The sequence below is a fragment of the Hyperoodon ampullatus genome (assembly GCF_949752795.1).
Source record: "Hyperoodon ampullatus genome assembly, chromosome: 18".
Taxonomy (NCBI): domain Eukaryota; kingdom Metazoa; phylum Chordata; class Mammalia; order Artiodactyla; family Ziphiidae; genus Hyperoodon; species Hyperoodon ampullatus.
The window spans coordinates 29232930-29255705 of NC_136931.1; the positions used below are offsets into that span (position 1 = coordinate 29232930).

Below are 22776 nucleotides of genomic sequence, written 5' to 3' on the forward strand. Positions count from 1 at the left end.
AACAACTCCATTATCAAGCACACATTTAAGGAGGATTTCCCTTTCCTTCACAAAGAAGCACTGAGGCCTGGAATGTAAAACAAGTTCAATGGCCATCTCAAAGATCTTGCCTGGATAGATTGTACCCAATAAAAAGCTGGATACTTATTTCATGTACTTACTAGGGAGAAATAAAGTTACCTTTATCTATTTTGACTAAGTTTTCAGTAATAATTCATAAAATAATAGCTTACATAGCCAGGACCCATGTCCAAGATCTGCTAGTCTATTTCAGAAGTCTTACGTGGTAGAGGCCGTAATTAGCAGCCACAAAGCAGCCCCTCTACACCTGCCCAGCATCCCTGCCCAGCCAGCCAAGCAGCCACCATCCCCTCCTCTCAGAGACTCCATTATACTCCTTCGGTCCTTCCTATCAGGGATTTCAATGTGTTGCCACTCCCACCGTGTTCTACCCTTAGAAACTCAAATCAGAGACCTGAAGAGCACTCCTCTTAAACAAATAGTCCAGGGATACCTACTTTAGAGTAGGAAATATGAACCCACAGAATTTAATGGTATTGGAATTGATGAAAATCAACAACAGCCTGATGTAATGTGAACTGAAGGATGATCAATCAGCCCTTGACATGGTGCCCATGACCTTAGAATTTTAAGTGTGGTTTTATTACAACTCCTTTCAATATTCTGGAAGATGGAATATTCATATTTTATGGGCAAAGAAACAGGGTTCTAGTTCTGATTCTCCTTCTGGTACCCACTGGAAAGGCTGCTCAATGACCCTTCATTATATGCTAAGTATCACATGGATTCAATAAATTACTAGCAGCAGTTTAACTACTAAGCTGATTCAGCATGCTCCTTGCGGTCACAGTTGATTCAACTGTAACTACTTTCACCTCTTCGCAACCCCCGTCCCCCCAATTCACACAGAATCTAGCAAAATGCCTGGCACAGAATAACCCCTCGGTACTGTCTATACTTACCGAACATTTTCAATTAAAACTGAAATATGGGCTTCCCTGGTGGCGCAGTGGTTGAGAGTCCGCCTGCCGATGCAGGGGACATGGGTTCGTGCCCCGGTCTGGGAAGATCCCACGTGCCGCGGAGCGGCTGGGCCCGTGAGCCATGGCCGCTGGGCCTGTGCGTCCGGAGCCTGTGCTCCGCAACGGGAGAGGCCACAACAGTGAGAGGCCCACATAACGCAAAAAAAAAAAAAAAAAAAAAAAAAAAACTGAAATATAACATTAAACTCGCCCATACAGGGCAAGTTATAATTAAAACATCATCCCCTAAGGGGAGAAAACCCCTGGTGGATGGTTTTAGAGGTTGAAACCAACTAACCATCGAAGTGGAAGAAGTGATTGTGTTGGTTTAAGCGAGGTCTGCCTTCAGCGGCTGCTACAGGAACCAAATTCTCATCCAAGTTCTCTCCTTGATGCTCTTCCCTGACACGATTATTGTCGACAATATTAAGAGACATTCTGCATGTTGGACAGGAGGTGTCTTGTTCTAGCCAGGAACGAAGACAGGAGCTACCAAAAAGTCCAAAATAAGATATCCTTAGCATATTTTGTGAGAATTCACCAGAAGTACTCTGAATGTATCAATGAGTTGCAATTTTACTTTCTATTTACCATTAGCAAGATTTAAACGTTGAGAAACACTTGCTGACATTACCTCTGCCCTGCTTCACTCTAATGTACTTCTGGTGTATCCTGCTCCGAACGTTAATTTGTTAACATACGTGGTCATCTACCAAGCTCCGGGGCATGACCCTTTTTCAGTAAGACTTCGTCACCTGGCTCACCATCCTCCTCTCCAGCTCTATTTGAGTAACTTAAGATCCATGTGGCTGAACCATCCAACACCCTTGCCTCTCACGTCTTTGAATCCTCTATTCCAATGATCTGTTCTCTCACTCTACTTTAGCCTCCACTAACCGTGGCCTTCTCTTCAAAATCACAACTTCAAAGATCTCACTCTCCAACTAAAGCTCCTCTCCTTCCAGCTCGCCTCTTATTTGCTAAGACCTCCCATCCACTTTTTCATCAAGCATCACACCACCCCCAGAGCCTTCCTTCTGTCTTCACCCAGCGTACCTACAACCTTACGTCCATAATCCCAACTTCTTCAACCCTCTTATATTTGTATTCTGCTTTCCCAACCAGGCTGAAAAGCTTCTTGTGCCCTTTTTCAGGAGATGATAATGCCCTATTTAAGGTAGTCTCTCAATAAATACTTGTGCTGCCCATTAAAGGAAGTATACTAAAAAAAAAAAAATGAGGTTGGATGAAGTGATCTCCAAGGTCCCTTCCCAATTTATAATAATACTTATCTTTCTCCTAAGATTTCAAGGGGCCTTCTGTTCCATAATAATATATTATCTTTCTTCTAAGAGTTGACGAGGCAGTGAATAAAAATGCTCACTTCCTCTGTGTCTTTTCTTTTTTAGTATCTGGGAACATGTGCACACATAAGGTTACACAGGAGAACCTCACCAAAATGTGATGATCCTCAGCATCTCTAGCAACCAAATGGTACTTAAGTACCAAAACTTTCCCAGAGGCCAAGATGAAGCTACTTCTTACTATCTCTCTGCTGGAAGAATGTATGACAGTAATGTTCCAAAATAATGAATGTGTACATTCAACTCTATCACATTTTGAAACAATAAAGTACCTATAATTCCTGTTTGTGATCATGTAACTATTAGCCAAATAAATGATTATATTTCTTAAAGTTCATTTCCCCTTAATGAACACCCTTAAATCACACCTCTAGTAAAATCAGCCTTGTGAGAGACTACCAAAATGTGTAAAATCCTTGCCTTCCAATAATGCTACCTGTGACACACTTTTCATAAGCAAATCTAATTTTACTTCATACTCTGCAAAAACTTCCCACATTATGTACGATAGCCTAAAAACTCCAAGTGAGTACAACTGGTCAGATATAGTTGCCTTCCTTGGAAAAAAAAAAATGCCAAACTTCCACAGCTAAAGAAACCAAACTTCAGAGAAAACAGTTGTATTTCTATATAACTATAATAATATTCCATTGAAGGATTCTTTCTTCTCCATCTAAGTATGACACTTCAGTGTAATTAAATACTTACTGGACTCTGAAATCTTGCAAAGACATCTTCTACAGAAACAAATTATCTAGATTATAATCTGTTGAAATCTAGACATTTAGCTTTATGGTAAATGAATCTGTCATAGATTATTATCATACAATCCTGCCCCAATCTATTAACCAAAGCTATAAAGTAAAGCAAACCAAGAAGAGATCCTAACAATTGTTTGCTCACTCAACCCCAGGCAGACAGGTGTTTTAAAAATTAAATCCTAACTCTTAAACAACCACTAGGTCAAGAGAAAATCACTTGGGCAGTTAGAAAATATTTTGAGACAAAAGAAAACAGAAGCAAAAGCACAACATACCAAAACTTATGAGATACAGCAAAAGCAATGCTCAGAGGCAAATTTATAGCTAAAAACGCCTAAAAAGAAAAAAGATTTCAAAACGACAACCTAACTTTATAACTTATGGAACTAGAAAAAGAGCAAATGAAACCCAAAGCCAGCAGAAGGAAGCAAATAATAAAGATTCGGGCAGCAATAAATGAAATAGAGAATAGAAAAACAATAGAGCAAATCAATGAAACCAAAAGTTGGTTCTTTGAAAACATCAAAGCTAAACTGACAACTTTTAGCTAGACTAAGAAAAGAGAGAAGATATAAATAACTAAAATCAGAAATGAAAGTGTGACTACTACTACCAACCTTACAGAAATTTAAAGGATTATAACAGAATACTAGAAATACTTGTACTCCAACAAATTAGATAATACAGATAAAACAGACAAATTCCTAAGCAACACAAACCCTAAACAATACACACACACAAAAAAAACTGCCATAAAACTAATAAACAAATTCAGTAAAGCAGCACAGTAAAAGAACAACATGGGGCTTCCCTGGTGGCGCAGTGGTTGAGAGTCTGCCTGCCGATGCAGGGGACGCGGGTTCGTGCCCCGGTCCGGGAAGAGCCCACATGCCGCGGAGCGGCTGGGCCCGTGAGCCATGGCCGCTGAGCCTGCACGTCCGGAGCCTGTGCTCCACAACGGGAGAGGCCACAACAGTGAGAGGCCCGCATACCACACACACACAAAAAAAAGAGCAACATGAAAAATCAGTTATGTTTCTATACACCAGCAATGAACAATCCAAAATAGAAATTAAGAAAGCAATTCCATGTACAATAGTATCCAAAAGAATAAAATGCCTAGGAATAAATGTAACCAAGGAGATGAAAGACTTGACACTGAAAACTATAAAAGATTGCTGAAAGAAATTAAAGAAGACCTACATAAAAGGAAAGGAATCCCATGTTCATGAACTGGAAAACAATATTGTTAAGACAGCAATCTTCCCCGAAAGTAATCTACAGATTCAATGCAATCCCTATTCCAATTTCAATGGCCTTTTTTGCAGAAATGGAAAAGCGGCTCCTCAAATTCATATAGAATTGCAAAGAGCCCCAAATAACCAAAACAATATAAAAAAAGAAAAAGTTGGAAGATGCACCATTTCCCAATTTCAACTTACTACAAAGCTACAGTAATCAAAACAGCATAGTACTGGAATAAAGATAGACATATAGACCAATGGAACAGAACTGAGAGTCCAGAAGTAAACTCAAACATCTATGGCCAAATGATTTTGCCAAGGATGCCAAGACCATTCAATGGGGAAAAAAACAGATTCTTCAACAGATGGTGCTGGGACAACTGGACAGCCACAAGCAAAATAATGAAGTTGGACCCTTACCCTCACTTCATGTACAAGATTTAACTCAAAATGGATCAATGACCTAAATGTAAGAGCTAACACCATAAAACTATTGGAAAAAAACTATCATGACCCCAGATTTGGCAATGGATTTAGATTTGACACTGAAAGTATGACCTACCAAAGAAAGAATATGTAAACCGGATTTCATTAAAAATTTAAAACATGTGTGCATCAGAGGACATTACCAAGAAAAAAGGAAATTACAGAATGGGAGAAAATATTCGCAAATCATACATCTGATAAAGGTTTAGTATCCAGAATACATAAAGAACTCTTACAACTCATCAACAGAAAGACAACCCAATTAAAATAGGATAATTTGGCTTGAACAGATATTCTCCAAAGATGATACACAAATGGCCAACAAGCATGTGAAAAAATGATCAACATTACTGGTCATTAAAGAAATGCAAATCAAAACCACAATGAGAAACCATTTTACACCTCAGGATGGCTATTATCTAGTGTAAAATGTAAAATGGTGTACTCACTATGGAAAATCATATGATGGTTCCTCAAAAAATTAAACATAGAATTACCATATGATCCAGCAATTCCACCTCTGGGTATATACCCAAAATAATTGAAAGCAGGGTCTTGAAAAGAAATTTGTAGACCCACATTCGCAGCAGTATTATTCACGATAGCCATAAGGTAGAAACCATCCAAGTGTCCATCAACAGAGAAATGGATGAACAAAATGTGATATGTACACACAATGGAATATTTTTCAGCTTTAGAAAGGAATGAAATTCTGATGCTACAACATGGATGGACCTTGAAGACATTATACTAAGTGAAATAGCCAGACATAAAAGGATAAATATTGTATGATGTGCTACTGTGTGAGAGCAGTCAAATTCATAGAGACAGAAAATAGAATGTAGCTGCCAAGGGCTGGGGAGAAAGGGAGATTGAGCAGTTAATGTTATATGGGTACAAAGTTTCAGTTTCAGAAGATGAAAAAGTCCTGGAAATGGATGGTGGTGAAGGTTGCACAACAATGTGAATGTACTTAATGCCACTGAACTGCACACTTAAAAATGGTTAAGGGCTTCCCTGGTGGCGCAGTAGTTGAGAATCCACCTGCCGATGCAGGGCACATCGGTTCGTGCCCCGGTCTGGGAAGGTCCCACATGCCGCGGAGCGGCTGGGCCCGTGAGCCATGGCTGCTGAGCCTGCGCGTCCGGAGCCTGTGCTCCGCAACGGGAGAGGCCACAGCAGTGAGAAGCCCGCGTACCGCAAAAAAAAAAAAAAAAAAAAAAAAAAGGTTAAAAAATGGTTAAAAGCTAAATTTTATGTTATGTATGTATTTTTTTTACCACAATAAAAGCATAACATTTGAGGATTATCATTTTAAAAAACCCACCATAGGGCTTCCCTGGTGGCACAGTGGTTAAGAATCCACCTGCCAGCGCAAGGGACACGGGTTCGAGCCCTGGTCCAGGAAGATCCCACATGCCGCGGAGCAACAAAGCCCGTGTGCCACAACTACCGAAGCCTGCGCGTCTAGAGCCCGTGCTCCACAACAAGAGAAGCCACCGCAACGAGAAGCCCACGCACCACAACGAAGAGAAGCCCTCACTCACCGCAACTAGAGAAAGCCCACGCGCAGCAACGAAGACCCAATGCAGCCAAAGATAAATTAATTTTAAAAATATAAAAATAAAAAACCCACCATAGGGCTTCCCTGGTGGCACAGTGGTTGAGAGTCCGCCTGCCAATGCAGGGGACACGGGTTTGTGCCCTGGTCTGGGAAAATCCCACATACCGCAGAGCGGCTGGGCCCGTGAGCCATGGCCGCTGAGCCTACGCGTCCGGAGCCTGTGCTCCGCAACGGGAGAGGCCACAACAGTGAGAGGCCCGCGTACCGCAAAAAAAAAAAGAAAAAAAGAAAAAAACCCACCATAATGAAACACCACTTCCTACCAACTAGGGTGACTATAATAAGAAAAACAGAAAGTAATACGTATTGGTGAGGATGTGAAGAAATTGGAACCCTCGTACATTGTTGATGGGATATAAAATGGTGCAGCTGCTGTAGCTAAGTCTGGTGGTTCTTCAAGAAGTTAAACATAGAATTACCCTGTGACTCAGCAATTCCACTCCTAAGTATATACCTAAAAGAAAATCAGGTACACAAATGGATACCCATTCACAAATGTTTATAGCAGCATTATTTGCAATAGCTAAAAAGTGGAAATAACCCAAATGTCCATCAATGGAAGAATGGATCAACAAATTGTTTATTATTTTAAAAAATTTAAATTCAGCCATAAAAAGAAATGAAGTACTGATACATGCTACAACTTGGATGACTTTGAAAACTTTATGCTCAGTAAAAGAAGCCAGTCACAAAAAAGTCACGTATTATATTATTTCCTTCACATGAACTGTCCAGAATAGGCAAATCCATAGAGACAGAAAGCAGATTAGTGACTGCCAGGTAACATGGGGAGGGAGGAATGGGTAGTGATTTACTTTAATGAGTATGAGGTACTATTCTGGAGTGATGAAAAAGTTTCGAAACTAGAGAAGAGCAGTGGCCTGCACCACACTGTGACTCCACTAAATGTCACTGAATTGTATACTTTAAGATGGTTAACTGTATGTCATGTGAATTTTGCCTCAACCAAAAACATTAAATCCTAAAATTAATCTAATCATGTGATTGAAAACATTTCTTCTGGGGTGAAATACACTCTCTTTTGAGTTAGTCTTCCAAACTGTCCCCAAGCTCCTTAGGAACTACCTGAAAGTTTTTTCAGAAATGTGTGTGAATTCTCTGGTCTTCCAACCTCATCAATCAGCACCACTACCCATCCAGTCGCACAGCTGCAAAACTAGGAGAATACCCAACGCCTCACATTCCTCGTTTTCCCACAGCCAATCTAGCACCACGTGCTTCCTAATCCTTCTCACGTCTGTCCACCCTCCTCCAGCTCCACTTCCACCACACCAATCCACACTCCTCTCAGCACATACCTGAACCACTGCAGCCCTTACTAACTAGTCCCCCTGATCTTTTCAAACTGCATCCCTGACCCCGAGCCCCCAAGCCCCTGCAGGGTCGCTCATGCTTCACCCCTGACCCTCAAGCCCCTGCAGGGTCGCTCATGCCTGCTTCTCCTGCCTCAGCAAACACCACTCCTCCTTTGACATTCTGAGCTTCAGCCACACGGGTTCTCTTTAATTCCTTGGATACGCCACACTCCCTCCTGCTACAGATATGTTCCCTCTGTCTCAAATGCTCTTCCACCTGATCCCTTCTTCTGCTGACTTAACTCCTACTCATCATCAAGAGTCACTTTCTCCAGGTGGGAGTCAGGTTCCTTTGTTACAAGCTCTCAAGGACCACGTTCCTTTTCTTTAGAGCACTTATCTCAATTCATCATTACATGCTCATAAACGCACGTGGTTAATTCATGTCAGTCTCCTCCATTAGGCTGAAAGCTTCGTGAAAGCAAAGACCACATCTGTCATTTTAATTTAATTCCCCAGAACCCAACACAGCACCCAGCACATTAAAAAAAAAAAAAAAAGAAATCAATAAATGTGTTGAGTTACTGATACTCCAGCTCCAAAGCCCTTGTAATATTAAAAAGGAGAAGAAAAACTATTTGGGAATATAAAATAAGGAAAGGAAGATTAAAGATGTAAAGATTATAACTTTCTCAATATGCAAAATTGACCACAGATACAAAAGGCCAAAAGATACCTCAAGGTCCATCAACACCAAAAACATCCAATCTATAAACAGAATGATTTGGGTTAAACAGACACAGTTCCTGTGAGATCTCTAAAAATGAATAATGTAAGGCAGTGAGGACTGCAACACAGAGACAACAGGACTCCCTGGGAACGGAACAGCCTGTACCACACACAGATCTAGTCCAGTCGTGAAGGTTTGCAGAAGATCCCATTTTCTAATTCCTGATAACACAGTCACAGTTCTGGACTGCTTAGTGCTTCTCGTCTGATCCCCATCTCAGCACACTTGCCTGGTGTGTTTTTTTATGTTGCCTTAGGGAATGTGCAAAATGCAAAGATATATATTCTCACCAGGGTAAGAATAGGGAATAAGCTGTTAGAAAGCAAGGATCCCCCCACCCCTTTAAGTCTTACAGGCGTATTTGCTATATCTCAGAACTTAAATGGAGAAGGAATATGAAGACAGCTAACACACCCAGAAACTAAGATGGTAACCTGTGAGTGGGGAACAGTCCTGCCCTGTAGGCAAGAGGCTGAGGAATAAGGAAGACACACCCAGGCTCCCCATCCCACTCAGTACCAGGACCATGGCCAGTCTGAGGGAACGTCCCCACTCCTTGGCTAAGGCTGGTCTTAAGCCCCGGCACAAAAAGCACCCACATGCCCCTGGACAGAACACCAGTCCCATGTGGCCCTTTGCAAAGCTCCTACTTGTGGAAAAGATGTCCACAGGGCAGTTTCCTCGCAGCCTGCATGGAGTCCCAGCAGATGGCACAGTCATCGTTATTGACAGCCAGTTCCTCTGGAGTTGCAACTGCAAACCTGTAAAAAACAAAGTGCAACTGGCAGGGATCTCCATCAATTCCACACACAAATACTGGGCACCACTTACTTCATAGACTTCACCTTTAACAGCACAGTTACAGAGGAATCGTGTTCAGTAAAAAAAATCTCCACCCACGAAAAACATTACACCTGCATTCTCTTCATAGCCCACCAAAGAGCAAGAAATCTATACACAGAAACTGGCTGTGTCTTAACAATGGCTCCTGTTAGTGATGACTTAAGCGAACGTTTCTGGGTAAATCAGAGGAGTTAAGACCCCTCAGAGAGCCAAACTGTTCCCTTGGACACAAAAAGGACACCCACTGATCTCACACTTTCAGGCTTGGTTTAGCCTCAGGATGGCAAGTGAGTACCTCCTCCACTGAGGTTAAGAGTATGAGAGAGAGTATGTGTGTGTGAGCACACGTGCATAAGGAAGAAAAAGGGCAGAAGCCCAAGGAAACATCCATTTAATAATAATGATGATAAAAATAATGACCTAATAAAAGAACCTAATCTTTACTGAGCACGTACTATGTACCCAGTACTGTTCTAAGTAATATTATGTTCATTATCCCATTGAATCCTCCCAACAGTTCCAGGAAGAAGGTTCTGCTATCATCCCTAGACTTAAGCAACTGAGGCACAGGGAGGTAAGTAAATTGCCCAAAATCACACGGCAACTAAGTGGGGCTTCAAACCCAGGCAGTCTGACTCCAGAGCCTATACTCTTCACCATTCCGTCAACAGTTTACAAAAGCAGGTTCTCGCATAATCTGGGATCTGTTATTATTAAAGATCTCAAATGAGTCAACATGAGCAACGTCAACTTGTGCTTAATTACCTGGCTTCCATGTTTCCAACCACTCGCAAATAGTTCTTGTGCCGGCGGATTCGACGTTGTACCTCATGAAACAGGTAACGCAGCTGCATAAAGATGACCAAGCTGGCCATGGATAACCAGATGTTGCCAAATAACTTAACAAGAGGGAAAGAGAATAAAATATACAATAAAAGTGAATGTGAACTTGCTACTGCTGAGAGTGCGGTATGCAACAGAAGCTCTGAATTGTGGGCGAAGGTGAACTGGAGCAGTCATTCAGAAAGCAAATGCACACATTTCTCTCACTACCCTGAACAATGTACATGCTCTCTGGCCTAGTCATTCCATCACCAGCAATCTTTCCTGAGGAATTAATCAGAAATTTTAAAGCTTTATGCAAAAGGATGCCCCTCCATTCAATTATAAAACAGAAAATCAGGAAATGGACACAATGCCCAGTAGGGGAATAATTATACTGTAAACTCATATAATGTAACATTATATACTCATTATATTTATTATAAAATATAATTACATCCTATTATTATATTTTATATATAACATTTTGAAGATGAATTACATGGGAAAATAATATTTAAGTGAAAAAAGGATAAAAGTACTTTAAAAAAACTAATATGTGACAAAAAAAGGTACGCAAAGATGTGAAGTAGCAAACAACTGAATACAATCTAAATATTCTGTTATGGGAGCAGGCTGTTCAGTGGCTGGGGGTGGGGGAATAGGAGGAAGGTGGTCAAAAGGTACAAACTTCCAGTTATAAGATAAATACGTAGTGGGGACAGAACGTACAACATGATGACTATAGTTTTAACAGTGCTGTATGGTATATTTCAATTAAATCATCGCACCTCTATGTTGTGGAAGTTTTATCTTAAAGGTATTAAAATGATTTAGAAGAATTGTTGCTAGCATAGGAAGATGTACATAATATACTAGCTACAAAAAGCCTAAACTATATGCCCAATACACAATCTCCATTGAAGAATGTATGGATTTGAATATATAAAGAAGCAGTAAACACAACAAAATGTCAACAGTTATCTCTGGATATTTGTTTGGGGGGGGGCCTTTTTATTTTTAAAGTATGTTTTGAAAGTTACTTTTAAAAAGTAGACTTATAGAAATGCGCTATGTTTTACCCAAAATTTTTTAAATGCTACTTTGATAGGCTTACAATTTAAATAAATTGCCCACCAAATATGTTGATTCTCACCATTCACAGATCACTGAAGTGCTAAACCAATGAAGCAGGTTTTCAGCATGGTGATTTCTTGCACATCAAAGTAAAATGTAAACAATGAAGTAGGAGGAATTAAGAATAAAGACTTTGTTTTTAATTACAAAGATAGAAAATTTATGAATCCATGAAGTAGCTAACACAGTGGGAATTCCCTTTACCACCTACAAAGTAACTGTTAAATATTAGAAGCCACAGAAACTATGAGGAGAGGAATTCCCTTAATTTCATGCTAAAAAAATTATCTACTGACTTGGTCAGCAGAGTCACCCACATCTCCTAGACAGCAAACACCTCCTGAGCTGGGCACCAAACTCATTCTACACTGCTTTATACCCGTTGGCCAAAAAAAAAAAAAAAAAAAAAGGAAAAAAAAGGGAGGGGAACAGCTGCATCATTTTTACAGTCTTTAAGTGGGTCATCCACAAATGTTTCACCTGTTAAACCCTGTACTAAACAGGGTTCCTGATTATAAAAAACTTAGCTGTCTGTTAGAGCTCCTTCTGGGAAACTTACCAACATGTGAATATGATGCATGAGGTCCAGGGACAACAGAGTGAGCTCCATGACAAAATCTGTGTAATAGACATACGTTCCCTTTCCTTCCCACGTTCCTTCATGATTGAGGTCCCAGAGGTGAATTACATATCTGCAGTGAATAGAGAAGAATCACGTTAATGACTTACTGTTACAATTGAATTTGTTTTAAACATGATATACTACAGTCACATTTTTATAAATTTTTTACATGTTGTATCTTAAAATCAACTGTATGAGTAGACCTCCATCACCACCCTCCCAAATTTCTACTCACCGTAAAATCACATGAGCAGTCCTCACTGTCACAAGAAGAGACTATTTTAAAAAAGAGAGATTTTTTTCTTTTTAGTAAAATTTAGGATTGCTCAGACCAAATTTACTTTTACAAAGTGATAAAAGTTCTCAGTTCAATTAAAAATCAGGTTGGAGGTGGGGGACTTGGAGGAGGGTAGTCACAAGGTACCGGTTATAAGATAAATAAGTCCTGGGGATGTAATGTACAACATGATGACTAGAGTTAACCGTGCTGTATGGTATATTTCAAAGTTGTGAAGAGAGTAAATCCTAAGAGTTTCTATCACAGGGTAAAAAACATTTTTGGGGGTATGAATATGCGATGATACTCATCGTGGTAATCATTTCACAACAAAGGTAAGTCAAGTCATTATGCTGTACACCTTAAACTTATACAGTGCTGTATGTCAATTATATCTCATTAAAACTGAAAGAAAAAAAACCAAGTTACCAACCATTTTATTTCATGTGCTTCAAATTTCCATGGAATATTTTCATGACCTAAAACAACTTTCATTGAGCCTTTTCCTGTTAATAGGTGGCAACCAATTACACCTGTCCATTTCCTGGGCATGCCTTCTACAATCTTGAGGTCACTGAGTTTGACAATCACTTATATTTTATACTGCATTAAGTCACCATAATCAATTATCCTAAGAGGGTGTCTGAATACTTGGTGACCTTATACCCAAGGTACAGCTTAGGTACTACTATCCTAGATATGAATCCCTGCTCTCTATATAATGCTTTCTGCACCCCCTTCACCCACACAGAATAAAACAGATGAAGGAAATCAATAACAAAATAAGAACCTCATAGTATTCTGTATTAAAGAAACTAAGAAAAATTTCTTCTTAATCTAGCAGAATAAAACTGTTAACATTCTTTACGTGTGAGATCAGGAAACTCCCATTTACAAATGGAAAATACTTTACATAGAAGAGAAACACTATAAACATATGATTTAGTTCAAAATATCAAATCTGTAACATAAATTATCTTAAAAAAATTAATGAGCTAAAATGAAAATATGCCCTATGACCCAACAGACCTATTTTAAATGTCTTTAATTTTAGGTATACCTTTTTTCAAACTTTGGCCTAATACTAATTAAAAGTTAGAGAAACAAACAAGGAAAACCCAGTATCATTCAAATGGTGATTTATAGTAAAATATATCTAAATCATACTAATTAATATCAGAGTAAATAAAATTTTAAACATATTTTTTTACATTTGTATACCTTTCACATACAGAAAGTATTCAACTAGGATTGCAAATGTTTTTATTAAGTACTTAAATGTTCTTTCCTTATTTTTCTTACACTACTATATTATACTCTGAAATGAATGCTATTAAGCAAAATAAATTTTAACCCTATTCTAACTATTCCCAATTAGTACTTCAAACTTAGTGTTTTGATATTAGCTATCTACTGATATTGATATTAGATATCTATTATTTCATTTTTTCCATTAATAATAGCAATTATGGACAAGATAAAAATATTTTGCCTTTGGTCTGAGGAAAAAAGCAAATATAGCCACTGAATATAAAGAACATACAAAAAATTTGATTTCTATTGAATAGAAATTAGTATTTTCAGAAAGGGTTTAAAAGTAAATTTTAAAATATACACGAATATCTCAGATTATTCTTTCAAAACAATGAATACAGTTTGCATATATATTGTATTATTCTATAAAATCTTAATTTATGGCCTATCTAAAATAACCAATTACAGGATATTTCCCTACTAATTGTTACCAATCATTGTTTACAATATCTTAAGGAGAAAACCCTTCCCACTTGGAAGTCACAGAACTTGGATTGTGCTACTTTTGCCACTTTGGAACTTTAAGCAATTCACTTCACCCTCCATGCCCGTTTCCCCATTAATAAACAGGAATAATAAAATGAGTCAATATATGTAAGGTATTTAGAACAATCCCCAGCATATAGTAAGCACTATATAAATGTTGGCAAAAATAATTACAGTTGACCCTTGGGCAATATGGGAGTTCATCCCCATATAATTTATAGTTGGGCCTCCGTATCCAGTTCCTTTGCATCTGTGAATTCAACCAACCAGGGACCATGTAGTACTGTAGAATTTATTACTGAAAAATATCCATGTATAAGTGGACCCACACAGTTCAAACTCACGTTGTTCAAGGGTCAACTGTACTTTTTATTATGTTGTAGCAAGGATCACGTGAAATAACATATGTAAAAGCAATCAGTACCAATACCCAACCCCAAACAAAGGAACTCAAAAAATGCTTGTTAAAATGAAGACCAGATATCCACCATGGGTGAAAATAATCTGTCAATAATCCTCTAGCTTCCTTGAAAACACATAGGAACATAATCAAAGCAAAAGCCCGTCTCTGCATCTTACCTCTGCAGCCATGAAAGCCAATGTGTGCATCCCATGGGTGTAGCCTGTGACACAACAGACAACTGCTAATCCACAGCAGGAAAGCAGCATAGCAATCAGTAGAGACAGAACTCGACCATGGCTGCTCATCGGTGTGGTGGGAGAAAAGGAAAGCTAAAAATGCAAAACAGGAGAAGGAAGCTCATTCTTCAGTATGGCAGTGTTAATTAAACCTGACTAAGCACGGCAGTGTTAATTAAACTCAAGATTAACCTTGGTGTCTTTGCTTGGAGGCCTGTGCGTAGCCACACGGCCAAATGGAAGCACAGAAAAGTATCCCATCACCAGATGGTCAAAATTCTCCAACCAACCTAAATATGAGTATGAGCTGATACTTTGAGATCTTTATCATTTAATTTATGGAATATAACAATATACATTATATTTGCATCTCAAATTCTCAAGGATCCTCCTACCAGTGGGATTATAAGCCTCTAGAAACAATTTGCCAAAGGAATGTAATTCTCTCTTCTAGCTTCAACAGGACTCAACTTCAACAGGGCAGCACCACATTCTGCTGTGTTCTTTCACAATCTTGTTCTAGCCCTAATTCCTCAAAGTCACTTGGGAGGACATTCCTAGCCCGTTCACGGCTAGGACAACTGAAGTGTAATCCAGGTGCAGACTGACTACTATCATAATGCTATGTTAACAGTATACAGCTTGGAAAGGAAGGCCTGGAGCTGTGACTCCTGAGCAGGAAGGTGTAGATACCAAACCATTCGGGGAGGTCAGAAGCGCCTGTCCATGGCCTGGGATGGGGGTTGAATTATGAAACAGCTGAAGGCTTTGGAACTGAGATTAACTCACACAGACGGGCAGGGACCACCATGGTCCATGAGGACTGGGTAAAGAAAGGGGCAAGCAGGGTTGTGGAGTGGGTTTAATGGAGGGGCAGGATTGTAGGCGTCCATTTACTGGGGATCCATGAGATTAGTTCGGGACTACTAACAAATGAAGATTCACCCACACAACTCTGAAGCCAAGAGGCAGATCTTGTACTCAGACAGAAAAGGTTCACTTCTCCAGGGACCAAGGAAGCCAAGAGAGCTAATTCATTCCTGCCCCAGGGTGGAAACAATGTAAGCTAGTCAGAAAGAAGGGCTCCAAGAACCAGAGTAAGAAGGAGGAAAATGGAAGGATATTAGAACAGAAAACATCTGGAAGAGACCAGCTTTTTTTCAGTTTATATATTAAGGTTTCCTTGCGCTGTGATCAAAACAGTTTGTGTAGGTGATTTGACCTCACGTGGGTTGTAATGCAACACTACTGGGGAGGGGAAGGAAACCTCCCTAGGGGACACTGCTCCTGCATTCCTTGGCTGCTGCAGAAAGTTTCTCAAGAAACAGGTAGGAGGTACCTGATCCAGGAGCCTTCCCTGGGAGAGCTATCCTGCACATGTGTGTCACGGCTCATTCATATTACACAACTGAGACCTGGCAAATGTGTGCCTAAGCAGGAGAAGAGCTTGGCTAAAAACTCACATATTCAAACCGGTCCTTGCAGAGCTGAACCATCAGATGCAGAAATACCAGTCCAGCAAACCAGAGGCACCACATGACCACTTCTTCCACTGTCTGGACATTCAGCACACCAAAAATGAAAATGAACTTGTAGAAAATGAAATTCCAAAACTTGTCTTTGAGGTGCTAAAAAGAAAAATATTTATAAAGGTGATTACCATTATACCTAACCCATTCAAGGAGAAGGTAACATAACAAAAGCTGGCTTCTAAGGAGAAAATAGTCTATTCTCAGCTTTCTAACACTTGTCCACAAGAAAATATCAATAGAAGGCAAAGAAAAAATGAGCCCTCTGAAAAATAAAGGGAAGACACCTAGAAAGTAATCTATAGATTTTGGATTGAATTCCTTAGTTATGAAATTTTAGCCATTAAAAGGGGAGTGATATTAGTTTAGTACCTTATGTATTAATAATATATATACTTCTAACACAAAATAAAAAAGAATGGTGAGAGCTACAAGTATCATTTTTAATACTTCTACTCTCTAGATTTTTAAAACAAACAAAAGAAAAAGACTGGACATTCTTCTTCCTTTTTTTTTTTAAAACATCCTTCAGATTCCAAAATAACATATGCTCATTTGCCAGCCATAATCAATAATGTATGAAAGGGCTTCCCTGGTGGCGCAGTGGTTGAGAGTCCGCCTGCCGAGGCAGGGGACATGGGTTCGTGCCCCGGTCCGGGAAGATCCCGCATGCCGCGGAGCGGCTGGGCCCGTGAGCCATGGCCGCTGAGCCTGCGCGTCCGGAGTCTGTGCTCCGCAACGGGAGAGGCCACAACAGTGAGAGGCCCGCGTACCGCAAAAAAAAAAAAAAAAAAAAAAAAAAATGTATGAAAAAGTACAAAGAAAATTAAAACAAAAATGACGCCTTAACATTTTTATGCATTTTTCTTCCTAAATGTAAAACATTGATTTTTGTATACTTTTATTTCACTTATATTGTGAGAACCTTACCAATGCCAATGAATACTGTCTGAATAGACCACTTTAGTGGTTACACATGGACACCGAAACGTTTTTTTCACCATTCAGAAAATGTTGCAATGAATATGTTTGTACAAGTTTCTATTTTTTCAGCATCATAGAATCAAAGCTTACGGATATTGTTATGGTTTCTAATAAGTAACATCCATCTGATTTCCAAAGAAGTTATATAAATGTACACTCCCACAGAAGTATATCTGTTTCACTGTACTCTTTCTTACACTGAGGATGTCCCATTTTAAAAATCTTTACTATCCTGAAAAAAAGGGCAATGAGGGGCGTCTAGCCAACAGATATTAAAAGATACCTCAAGCCATCTGTGGGAGTGGTGGCAACTGAGTGCAGAGGATAAGGATGAAAATATGGCTCCTAGGTATACTTTTATGTATAGTTTTGAACCATGTAAATGTTTCATAAATTCAAAAACTTAGAAAGAAAAGCAAAATTGAATAAAAACATAAATAATTGAACCTACATGTGGAACAAATTGATAATGTGACTATTTAAAGATAAGAGTTACTTGGAGAACTTTAAAACCCTGTACTCTGACTGTACACCCTTTGTTCAGAGAACAAAACGAACTAGGGATCCTTGGTGAATGTCTGTTTCCAGATCTGGGGCAGGAAAGCATAAAGTGAACCTAGAACATTTTGTGTCCTGGTTCTGAACCTTCACTCCACCATCTATCTGCTGTGTGGCTTTGGGCAAGTTACTTACAATCCCCAGGCTTTGGTTTCCCCATCTATAAGACAGGTATTATAACAGTGTATATCTCATAAAATAGTTGGGGTAACTCAGTAAGTTAATATATGTACGGTGCTTAGACAAGTGCCATAGTAGGCGATAAGTGCATTTAAAAAATTCCTTGTTCTACACCGCCACTTAACAGGTGGAATATTTGTCCAATTTTAGGTAGTCAATGTCTTTGCCTCTAGCATTACTCTATTTCTTGAAGTTTAAGCACACAGAGAGTAAACCCATGTCAATTCTGTAGCATTCTAACTCAAAACGGCACTTAATAAATGCTACTGGTCAAAAACTGTCATCACTGAACAACACGAAAGACGTGATCTATACTGAAAAAAAACTGAAAGTAGAGTTGAGTGACAAATGTGCCCATCACGATTACCTCCAGGTATTCGAAAAGTCTCTGTAATACTCCAGGGTTATGTTTTCTGTAAATTCTGAACTGATATTTAACATTTTAGGAAAAAGAAAGCAGTATGTAAGGCCCACTGGTGCCAGATCAATCCACCAGCAATTAGGTTGCTTGCCTGGCCTGACCAATTTCTGGCCCATAAGTCAAAAGTTTTTCTTGAAAACAAAAGAAGCATCAAAAAAAAGCTTCTGTATCCTACCAAAAAACCCTCTATGTTCTACTGATCCCATCTGGGAGACCTCTGGAGTCGATATTTTGGAGAAAGTACTGAATACTCACTAATGAAAAATTTCTGGGAAAACAAACAGTCCTGCCCTTAACGGCATCCAAGGGCTCAACTCTAAACTAGGACCTCAGCTGATTTATTAACAAGAGATTTGGGTTGAAAAGGATACGTAAGGGGTGAGGTCACTGTTGTACTTTTAATGTAGTAGGTTCCTGTGTCTTACCACTGGGATAAGATAAAGTACAATATAGTTCTGTTTGTATGTTATTGTTTTAAAGGCCAGTTCTAAATTCTTACTTTAAAACACACTATTCTACACTCCATCCACTAAAATCCCTGGGGAACTGCCAATCTGTACAGTATGCTTGTGGCATTACTTCTTTAATGGAAGCACCTCCTGCTCATACATACATTCTGAGAGTAATGTTCAAATGTCAGACTATCTCACCTAACACTGCTTGTAGAATGATGAATCTTAATACACTTTTCCAAAGGGAAAAACTAAAATCTCTTGGTAAATTCCTTTGGAAAAGAACTCATATTCTAAAGAATGATATATACAATTACACAAACTAAAACAAGTCTGAGCTTCTTTTAAAATTACCTCATAAAAGTCATGGGGAAATAGCTATAAAGAACAATATTGAGACAACTTGGATACATTAAATATGGATTGTGGATTACATAAAGTATTTCATCAATGCTGAATTTCCTGATTTTGATCACTGTGCTATGGTTACATAAGAAAATGTCCTTGCTCTTAGGAAACACATATTAAAGTACTTGAGGTTAAAGGGGTATGATGTCCCCAGTTTACTCTCAAAAGGATCACAAAAAATATGTATATATAAATAAAAGGCAACTGTTAGAGTAAATGGGGGAAAATGTTAATAACTCTGAATCTGGATGAAGTCTATATAGGAGTTCTTCATATTATTTGTACAACTTTTCTGTAAGTTTGAAATTATACCAAAAATTTTTTCTTTAATCTGGTCACAAGAATGCATCCTTGCTATCTGGACTTACCTGTCTTTCGCTCACTCGAAGAGGGCCAAACACAATACACTGGATTAGCTTAGCCACCAACATCAAAACACAGCAAGCAGTATTTACTAGAACCTGTACACAAACCAAAGAAAGGAAGTTTATTTCCTTCTGTTGAAAAATAAAAGCAGCTCTAAAAATTTTATATTAGGAATTCAGCCAACGTTTCTAATGACTGAGACTTTCCAGTTTTCTACCAGTACAAGATAAGTAATATTTGAAGGGGCACATTTTTATGGGTGGCAGGGTACGGATGAGGAGTGGGGAGGACGGCACCAGCTCAGCAGTTCATTCACAGAGCCCCGTCCCAACACGTACCCTCCAGAAGGCCATCCTCCCCTTCAGTCTTAACTGAACTGTGTGTAAACTTTGTACTGTATGCACCTGAAAAAACCACAAGTATCTCCTAGGTACATCACTTCCTACATTAAGATTTTGACAGCCTAGAAGAAAACTTTTCCAGAAAATGCAGTTATCATGAACAGTGAAGTCCAGCACCCAAACATCCTGCCCTGCCCTGTCAGAAAAATAGGACATGTGGAGAAGAGTGTGGATGGTCATAAAAAAGTCACAAGATCATAAGGAACTGAGAATCAAAAACATACACATTTTCAAATGTATTGCAATGGGACAAAAGATATCTGTGGTTGGTGTTGGCCTTAAAGTAAAGGTTCTGGGGCATTTGAGGGGAGTGGAATCAAGAAAGCAGGAAGAGCTGAGAACTGAAAGGCAACCATGAGACACCAATGACAATCCAAAGCCTTCTTCACCAGCAAGTGGAAAACTTTCTTAGTAATTAAGAGAAGGATCTCCTTACACCTAAACAACAAATGTAATGCTTACAAAATGAAAACGTGGGCTGCCCCTGACTCAGAGGCTAGTGTGGCACATCACATTACTGATGCTCAAATGATTTCTAAAACCACAGAACCTGAAAAAGCCAAAAGGACCTTGATGAAGATGGTAAAGAGGACTTTTATTAAGAGCAAATGAAAACAAACACCAACAACGTAAAGGCTGCTTCAATCTTTGATTCACTAAGTTTACAGGAAGGTGGCCATATTCCTCTTTCCAGGTCACTCTTCCATCTACTTTTAAAAGAAGCAAATGATATTTTAAGAAGAAGTAAATAAAAGGAAGGTGACGGAAGAGAGTAAGGTAAGAAAGCAAACTCCCTAAGATCTCTTCAGGTTCCCTAGTGCTTCACAGCATCCAGCCCTTTGGGAGCCCTGACGTATTACATACAACGAATGGTAGCCCTGATTCATTACAAAAGATTAAATTATGTTTAGTTACATTCTGCCTGTCTAATGGGGCAAGGAAGTATGTGATGTATTTTCAAAGAACTGAAACAAAAATAGTGCCGAAAAATGAAACTCTTCTGGTAATTAAATCCTTCAAATAGCCAGGAAAAAACTCAAATTAGTTATCCAAAACATCCCACCTCCCTAACATGACTCCCTGTGGAGCAGCCCTATTCAAAACATTCCAACAAACAGTGTAGAATACTAAATTTTAAGGAGATGAAATAGAGGTTTAAAAGGCTCATCTTCATTGTGCTCTAAACCAGTTAATGGGAACCCCAATCAGGTTAAATTAAGTAAAATTAAAATTAAGTAAAATTAAGAAAAAATGTCATAAGACAAAACTACAGCCCCAATCCTTCATGCCATATCCCCCAGCTGAACAGGATTTTTAAAATCAGCCAAACATCTCCAGCCTAATCACAAAACAATTTTTTAAAATTCTTCCTGTTTTTGCAGGTAGGCTTACAAAGTAAAGAAATAAATTCAACACATTTAGCACCTACTTGCTCAAGGCATGTGGGACATTAAGAGAAAAGAGGATGATCTGGACCCTGCACTCAAAAAGCTTTTAGGATCTACAAGACACAGCTTGGTAAGCATCTAACAGACCAAGCCAGCTGCTGTGAGAACAACAGAGGAGAAATCAAATTTAGGGTCACTTAATCATTTCTCTACGCTAAACAGCATTCTCATACATCTTGGGTTACAAAATAAGAAATAAAGTATTTCTTCTCAGGTAAAACTTTTCTTAAGTTTTTCTAAGTTCAAAAATGAGGTATAGGGCTTCCCTGGGGGCACAGTGGTTGAGAGTCCGCCTGCCGATGCAGGGGACGCGGGTTCGTGCCCCGGTCCGGGAAGATCCCACGTGCCGTGGAGCGGCTGGGCCCGTGAGCCATGGCCGCTGAGCCTGCACGCCCGGAGCCTGTGCTCCGCAACGGGAGAGGCCACAGCAGTGAGAGGCCCGCGTACCGCAAAAAAAAAAATAATAATAATAAATAAAAATAAATAAATAAATAGGGAACTCTACCCAATATTCTATAATAACCTATATGGGAAAAGAATCTGAAAAAGAATGGCTATATGTATATGTATAACTGAATCACTTAGCCGTACACATGAAACTAACACAACACTGTAAATCAACTATACTCCATTACAAAATAAAAATAAAATAAAATTCCAAATCAGATCCCACTAGGTCACCAGTGATATCCTTACAGAAACAACACTTCAGCCCATATTTAAACCAATGGAATTGGGACAAACTTTCTCACCTCACTTTATCCTTGCAGACCACAGTAAAAGTACTAACCTCATTCTGCTCTACACAGCTAACTAATCTTTCTTTGTGGGCAGAATCCAAACTTAAATGTAAGTAAATCTAAGTACAAGGGGTTCACTGGAGCACTGTTTATAATGGCAGAAAAATGAAAAACAATTAAATGTCCATCAGGGAGGTTACTTCAATAAACCGTAAAACAGCCATTCAACAGAATACAATGAAGCCAGGAAAACTAAGTCAGCAGTTCTGCATTTACTAGCATTATACAGAACCTTCAAGATAACTTGCTCACTGAAAAAAAAGCAAAGTGTAGAAATGTGATTACTACGCTACCTTCTGTGTAGGAAAAAGAAAGAATATGTATACATACCATATATATTTGTATGATATGTAGATGTGAACTGTGTCGACTTGATCAATCTGGGTACTTCTTAGTCTTCTACTTAACACCAGCACTAACTACCCCCTCCCCCCACAAAACACACCTTCTATCAGTCTCCT

General features: G+C 39.1%; 1 protein-coding gene across 4 annotated transcripts in view; it reads right to left on the bottom strand.

Annotated features, from left to right (window-relative positions):
• The window catches only part of AMFR (autocrine motility factor receptor), a gene marked incomplete at its 5' end in the record, with an annotated part of 40666 nt that overhangs the window by 13751 nt on the left and 4139 nt on the right, over positions 1 to 22776 (bottom strand). For 2 of the 4 annotated variants that reach the window (XM_079723427.1, XM_079723426.1), the window contains 8 exons: positions 1342 to 1532; positions 9279 to 9389; positions 10237 to 10370; positions 11990 to 12122; positions 12288 to 12328; positions 14709 to 14861; positions 16232 to 16396; positions 19669 to 19761. In XM_079723427.1, coding sequence (XP_079579553.1) covers positions 1342 to 1532; positions 9279 to 9389; positions 10237 to 10370; positions 11990 to 12122; positions 12288 to 12328; positions 14709 to 14861; positions 16232 to 16396; positions 19669 to 19761 — 1021 coding nt within the window. The remainder of the gene's footprint in view (positions 1 to 1341; positions 1533 to 9278; positions 9390 to 10236; positions 10371 to 11989; positions 12123 to 12287; positions 12329 to 14708; positions 14862 to 16231; positions 16397 to 19668; positions 19762 to 22776) is intronic. The other 2 variants (XM_079723428.1, XM_079723429.1) reach the window with 2 other exon arrangements.